At 53.9% G+C, this 7,028-nt stretch overlaps 1 protein-coding gene across 1 annotated transcript in view; it reads right to left on the reverse strand.

Moving 5' to 3' along the window:
• Window positions 1-404: 404 nt before the first annotated feature.
• LOC146589211 (uncharacterized) overlaps window positions 405-7,028 on the reverse strand; it is a 13,794-nt gene continuing 7,170 nt past the window's right edge. The window contains exons 3-8 of the mRNA XM_085316660.1: window positions 6,632-6,702; window positions 6,412-6,529; window positions 6,099-6,199; window positions 5,567-5,684; window positions 1,477-1,548; window positions 405-498 (exon numbers count right to left, since the gene is read on the reverse strand). Of these exons, the coding sequence (XP_085172786.1) occupies window positions 405-498; window positions 1,477-1,548; window positions 5,567-5,684; window positions 6,099-6,199; window positions 6,412-6,529; window positions 6,632-6,702 (574 nt within the window). The remainder of the gene's footprint in view (window positions 499-1,476; window positions 1,549-5,566; window positions 5,685-6,098; window positions 6,200-6,411; window positions 6,530-6,631; window positions 6,703-7,028) is intronic.

The following is a 7,028-nucleotide window of genomic DNA, read 5'->3' on the forward strand; positions in this document are numbered from 1 at the left end:
ATCACGTGAAACACCAGAGTGAGGAGAGCCAGCTGTCAGGGAGAAGGAAAGATGCAGCAGTGAGCCCCAATTCCTGCCATGTCCCTGGTGTGGGGGCTCTGCTGCTCCTGTGCGTGAAAGCGTATGCACGCATGTGAATGGGGGCAGGGGGTGTTCCAGGGAGATTTGGGGTATTCCTGATCAGCAACATCCAACTGGTCCAGCTGTCCCACCAGCTCCCTCCTGGCCCTGAGGCGAATTGGATGAGAATGGCTTTGCCGAGGGCAGGACTGGGGCTCTGCAGGTTCAGGACTTCATCTCTGCTCTATCATGGTCCTTTGGGGGCTTGGAGAAGGACATCAGCGCCTCCTTCTGTTCCCTGGCAACTCAAACCATCTTGATCCTCCGAGGGGTCATGTCCACAGTTAACCTGCCAGCACTGCGCTGTTGGCTCTGGACAGCAGGGAGGAGGTGGCATCCTTCTCTGTGCCCGCCACAACCCCAGGGCAGACACTGACCCTGTGGGGCACATAGCCCCCATCCCGGAAATTGTACCTCCTCCAGTCCAGCGGTGTTCCGTTCCCCAGCRTAGCAACTGCCCCCACAGTCCAGCAGGCACCACACCAAAACCTGCTCCACAGCCCAGCAACTGCACCTGCACACAGTCCCCTTGACCCAGCAGCTGCCTGCCAAAACAGCCCCCACAGCCCCTGCTTAGGGGCACCATTGGCAGAGCTGGGCCTCACCAGCCGTGTCCATAGTGGAGACTTCAGAGCTTTGTGTGTGTGTGTTTATGTGTGYGTGTACATTTGTGTGCAACGGTGCATGCATGTGCGCATGCATGGGTGTGTATGCATATGTTTGTGCATGTGCATTCACAGCTGCATGTGTATGGTTTTTTTTTTGTGTGTGCACACTTGGGTGTGTTTGCACTTACGTGTGTGTGCATGTGTATTTGTGTCTGCGTGTGTATGTGTGTACATATGTGTGTGACAGGTGCCATACAGGCAAGTGTGGGACTCCAGATGGTGCAGCCCACAGAAGAGGAGTTTGCGCTGAGGTGCTCCCAAGAGATAATGGACCCTGGGTGCACCGCGGCCCAAAAAGAAATGGAAAGCTGCATAAACATTTATGAACTATTTAAGGAATTTTGTCTTTTTAATTAAACTCTGTCCACTCTGTTRTTAATTAATGTTGAGAGAGAGAATTTTTCTAAGCACACAATATTCTGACATGTTAACTCCCTCTATACTCATTAAATGTCTCAGACCTGCTTGGAGTGTATTAGTTGAGCCACCACTCTATGGGGTTGCTTAAGCCCAGGGGCGTACCCTCCAAGGACCGCATGATTGACAAGACCAGACAAAGGAGACATGAGGCTGCAGACCCACAGCACAGACGCCTCAGGGAGGTGGAGACATTCCTCACAGAAAAGGACTTGTTAATGGGTGCGTTGGTTACCTCCTGAGCAGTGCTGTGTGCTGAGCAGGAAGTTACCTGTTGATGCCCACGCTGCTATGAGAGCCGTAGTGCTTTTGTGCAACAGTGGGCTCATGCTGTTTGGGCTGACTAGGAAAGAGAGGTAGCCACAAAGGCTTGTTGTAGACTCAGACCCAGGGTCAGCTGGTGTGTGGATCTGAGGACCCACCCCTCAGCAGGACAGGGTGTCCCTGATGTCAACAGCRTGGTGAGGAGAAGCTGGGGAAAATTATGTGGGAGGGGTGGCCCATCAAGGACAAGAGCAGTTACCATGTCGTGCACCTGCTGCCTCAGAATCCAGGAACACTGTTCCGGAGGGGTGCTGTGCACAGGGTGAGCGTGGCTGCTGTACTGTGCAGGCCTGGCCTCAGCAAGACCTCTGAGGGCCTCAACACGCACAGCGGCCCGGTCCTTGGCCCCTGCAATAGGCTTTCATCCCCCCAGGGGCTTTGAGCAGGGACTTTCTCTGAACAGCCATCCACAGCCCCGCCTACGGTCACCTCCCACWTCAAGGCATTGCGGATGAGGTGACCATGAGGGAAGCCCCTTTCTGCTGCTCGCGCTTTGTCTTCTGCAGAAAGGTGGCTCCTGCGGAGACATGACCCAGGTCGGTGTCTGCGAGTGGCATCACCTCCATCCCCTCCAGAACCTAGGCACCTCTTCTCCACTTGGGACACCACTGCGCAGAGAACCAGAGAGCTCAGACCTGCTGCAGCCCCAGAGCTGTCTTCATGTGGACATGTGGAGGACAGAGACCACATCCAGACCTGGAAGGACACATCCTGATACCAAGCCTGAAGGAGCAGGATGGTTCCTCCTGTGTGGAGGCAGTGCTATGTTGAGTTTGACAAGATAAAGGGAGTCCATCTTATTCTGTCCTTGAGTGGAATAGAGCAGGATGATTCCTCCTGTTTGAAGGCAGTGCTGATGACAATGCTGAGTTTGACAAGATGAAAGGAGTACATCTTATTCTGTCCTTGAGTATAATAGATATAGGAATTTTTGCTGGCTGTAGCATTTTTCATACAATTAAATACTGTGGAATAGGGCCAAGAGTGAATAAAGCATGTGTGAGAAACAAGTTCAATTAAAGGACATGGTGAGGAAGACTACCAACGACCACCAGAGGACTCTAAAAGACCACCTGAGGGCAGGAATGCGCACGTATCAAAGACATTTACATGTCTTTTACGTATGATAATGAAGTTCTTGGATAAGTAATGAATATGTTGATGAATTCCTGGAAAAATGATGAATATGTATGCATTAGTTGTATTTAACCTCTAAAGCTAGATGCCTTGGCACACACATGAGGTGGAGTGATCCCCTGTGTGTCCAGCGCTGTCATAATAAAGAGCACCTGCTTTCTAACACTCCAAAATTGAGTCTCTATTAGAGAGTTTGATTTGCTGACTTACAGTAACAGTCCTCGTGTCCAGGACATGCCGTTGCCCTATGACCCTGCTTGCAAAAGTCATTTGCTCCCTTCTGAGTCCTGCTGGACCTGGTCCACAGGGTTAGCTCTTGGTCAGACATGATTTCTGAGGTCAGATAAAATCACTCCCATCTTCAAGCTCATTTCAACTGTTTGTGAATGTCTTCTGGCCTCTTTGGTTCAAGTTGGAGGGTGTTACTCTGCCTTTAGCTAAATCCCTTCCCTAGGGATGTAAACAAGGGAGATGGGAGGTTTTCACCAGGGAGCTTCCTGTGGGGCTGTTGTTGGACAGCTCACTCGGCTGCTCTTCTGTGACCAAGCCCCAGGAGCAGCAGGATTTTGCTGCTTTTTCCCCATTTTGGAGACCTCTGTCAGATCTAGCGCAGGTCACAGGAACAGCTGGGCTGTACCATGGTCAGGGATGGGGGCGACAGTCGGGATGTACCACACTAGGGATTGGGGGGGGGGAGACAGCCAGGCCATACCACACACAGGGATAGGGGTGACAGCCAGACTGTATCATGGCCGGAGTGGGGGTGACAGTTGGGCTGTACCACAACTGAGGATGGGCGGAGGCAGCCAGGCTGTAGCACAGCTGGGCATGCATGGGGGTGACGACCAGTCTGTATCATGGCCAGGACTGGGGGTGACAACAGGGATGTACCACAGCCACGGACAGGGGTGACAGCTGGACTGTACCATACAGCTGGGGATGGGGATGTACCATGGCTGGAGGATACTATGGCTGTACCATGGGGCCAGGGACAGGGGTGACAGTTGAGACATACCATGGCTGGGGACGGGGTGACAGTCAGGCTGTASCACAGCCAGGGATGGGGGTGACAGCTGGGTTGTACCACAGCTGGGGACGGGGGGCGGGGAGAACAGCAAGGCAGTGGGAGGGAGGAGCCACTCAGCCTATGCCTCTGGCACAACGCCATTGGCCTGTCTTCACATCACTCTGGACCTATCCCGCCCCCAGACATCGATTGGTTCTCTGCTTCCAGCTTGTGAGCTGATAGGCCAGCTGGCACAGGCGGGGCAGGGCCTTGGCTGCCCGCACCTTTCTTGATGCGGGTGTGGGGACATTAACCAGTGCAGCGGCTTTTTCTATGCSAGGGGAGGTGGTCGTGTTCCTGATCTTGGGTCCCTCCCAAACTCCCCAAACTGCCTGCCCCCCCACCCCAAGCCTCCCCAGCCTGGTTTGACCTACAGCAGCCACTGGTCCAGGACATGGGGACTGCCCCTCCCTTTTTTGGACCCAGATGGGGAGCCCCCAGCTCAGAGGGGGCCCTTCACAGGTCACACTGATGTCATTAGCTAATAAGCAGGCCCTCTGGCCTCTCAGCCTCCAGAACGTGTTGCTGTAGCCCTCTGATTTCCATGTTCTCTGAAAGGCCAGGGGGCTGCAGATGGGGATGGGACAAGGGGGTAAGGGTGAGGGAATGGAGTCAAGGGGACAGGAACAGGGGGACCAGGGGCTGCTGATGGGACCAGGAATGAAGGCTGTGAACTGGGCTGGGACCAAGGCTGTGGACGGGGTGGGGGCAGGGASAAGTCCAATGATGGTGGCCAGGGCAGAGGACGAGGGGCTGCAGAAAGGGTGAGAGGCAGGGAAAGGGCTTGGGGCCCAGGTGGTTTTCTCTTCAATCCTGCTGCTGATGGGAAGGGGTATGAAGAGGAGTGAACTGATCTGTGGGTCAAAAGTTTGTGTCACAGCTGGGGTGAGCAACAGGGTTTTGGTTTCTATGAGCATGGGACTCTGAGAATCAAGGATTGCTTGGAAGAGGTGGGATTCACCTAGGTGAGGTGAAAGCATTTTTAAAAAAGGTTGGCCAATCTGATCAGGAAAACTTGAAACTAGGAATGACAGGGTTTTGCTTCTTCCACTCCTCCCCACCCAAGCTAGGCTTTTGCCTTCTCTGGAGAACACTGGCTCTGATGTTTGATTTGCTCCTGGATCCCTGCCACTCAGCTGTGCCTGGGCATGCTGGGGCTGTGCACACTTAGCACTGCAGGGAGAGCTGGACTGCTTTATGCCCTGCCTCCTTTACCCACGCTTCCCTCCTCTCCTGGAGCTTTCTCTCATATGGCCTTCTGAGGGAGGCTGAAGGAGTGAGGCAGTAGCATCTCTGAAAGGCAAGAGAGAGGCTAGTCAAGCAGCAGGCAAATACATCTGACTGTCTCCTCAGCACCAAGCACATCCCCATGGAGATATCAGTTTTGGACAAGGGGCTTGCTGCACTTGCCAAGTGGGGATCATTTTCATTGTTAAAAGCTCTTACCAGGTAGTCTCTGATCTCTCCTTCTGTCTTCTGTCTCTGTGTTCTAGCAATAGTTCCTGTTCAGCCTGGTGTCTCCTCTGTTATGCAAGGAATAGTGCATTTTAGCTTGATGCCACTGAAGGAAGTATCCATGCACAGCACAGAAGGCACCCAGGGAATAGTCCTGGTCTGCTCTCCTCAGCCACAGGAACACGAAACGCTTCATCCTTTAGGCAGCAAAGCACAGGAAGATGGCATTATTTTTTATTAAAGGAAAGTGCCAACGGCTAGGCACTCTCTTTCTGAGATACAGAATGAGAGAGAGAGGCAACATGTCCAATGCAAACATCTCACTGACACCAGGACCAGAGCACAGCACTGCCCCACTACCACTCTCCACATGACTCACCTCTCTGGTCGCTGGGTGCCCATGGCTTGCTGACCTGCATTCCTGCCTGTTTGGACCCTGGGCAACTTCACAGGGGAAAGCCTCCTTCGAGCAACGAGGCGCTTCTCGGCAGTCCTCCCTGCAAGGGTGACATGAGGAAGCTCTTCAGAAGAGCATCTTGGTGGCACCTCAGGCAAGAAGCACTTGCAGAGCTGCTCTGTCCTGTTTGTGGCAGTGAGCTGCATTGCCTTGGGGTGCCGTGTCCTAGCAGCGCTTTCTGAGAGGGCTCAAAGGAAAGAGCCCATACAGGCGAGGGAAGGGAGTGCAGGGGGACAGTGTCCTTCAGCAGATCAGCTGCAACCTGGAGGGCYGGGCTCTCCCAAGGTCTTCTACCATTAAGCCCCCCAAAAGGTTGTCTGCTGGCCATGAACAGAGCAACAGGAGGGGCACTTGCYTATCGCAGGCATCCCCKTGTCACCTTGCCCRCAAACCCCTGGCAGTAAGGATAGAGGGGAAACCTGCAACCTGTGCCTGCACTCATCTCTTCCTTTACCTTCTTGCTTTTTCTTCTCTGCCAAGGCTTCTCCCAACTCATCCTCTTTAACAGTTGCCAGGTGTCCCCTGCTGCTGAGGAGCACTTGATGAAAATCTTCCCTGCAAAGAAGAGCAACAAGAAAATRAAGCCGACAGCAACGTCTCGCAAAGCCCGGCTGTACACTTGCTGCCCAGCCAGAAAGCACCACCCTTGCTGACACGTGCTCATAGGCTTTCAGAGCTGAGACACACTGTGTATCCAACAGAAACCTCTCCTTCCCATACGGACAAGACCAGCCCGTTGCCTTCCTCCACTTCCCCAAGAGACTCATTTGGCCACTGGCTTCTTTCTGCTGCCTTGCTGCCCTTTTTCTCCCTTGGCCCCTGTCGCTTGGCCAGGGGAAGGCCTCTTGAGAGGGTGCTGATCCTGCTCAGGAGGACTCCGTGTAACTGCAACAAGAAACCTTGTCAGAAAAGAATCCGTGGGAGCGCTCAGGCAAGAGCAGGTGCGGGCCTGCTCAGGCCTGGCTTTGGAGCTGCATCGTCCTTTACCTTCTCTCTGCCTGGGTGCCTCGCGGGCAGGCTCTCTGCCTTTTTGCTCAGGCACGGGCTTGATCTCAAACCTAGAAACAACAAGACACCAGGGGTTTGCTCTCCTTCCTCGGAGAAAGCAAAGCCTAACACAAGTCCTCCTTGCTGCCGTTGCAGACTCCCGCTCCTCTCGCCTTCAAAGTGCCCACGCAGAGCACAGTACTTTCTTTGGCTCCTCTTTGCCCACATCCATGTGAAGTCACATCTTGCCCTCCAGCTCGGTCRCACACCAGGCCAGATTCACGCTGCAGCACTTGTAAAGCCAAACTTCCCTTCCACAGGGGCACCAGTGGCTCTGCTGAGCAGTGCTTCTCCCAGGACAGAGCTCTGCAGAGCTCTCCTGGACACAGCCTCCCAC

This window comes from Rhea americana, unplaced genomic scaffold (assembly GCF_003343005.1).
Source record: "Rhea americana isolate MKP2758 unplaced genomic scaffold, rheAme1 scaffold_478, whole genome shotgun sequence".
In the NCBI taxonomy this organism is placed as follows: Eukaryota; Metazoa; Chordata; class Aves; order Rheiformes; family Rheidae; genus Rhea; species Rhea americana.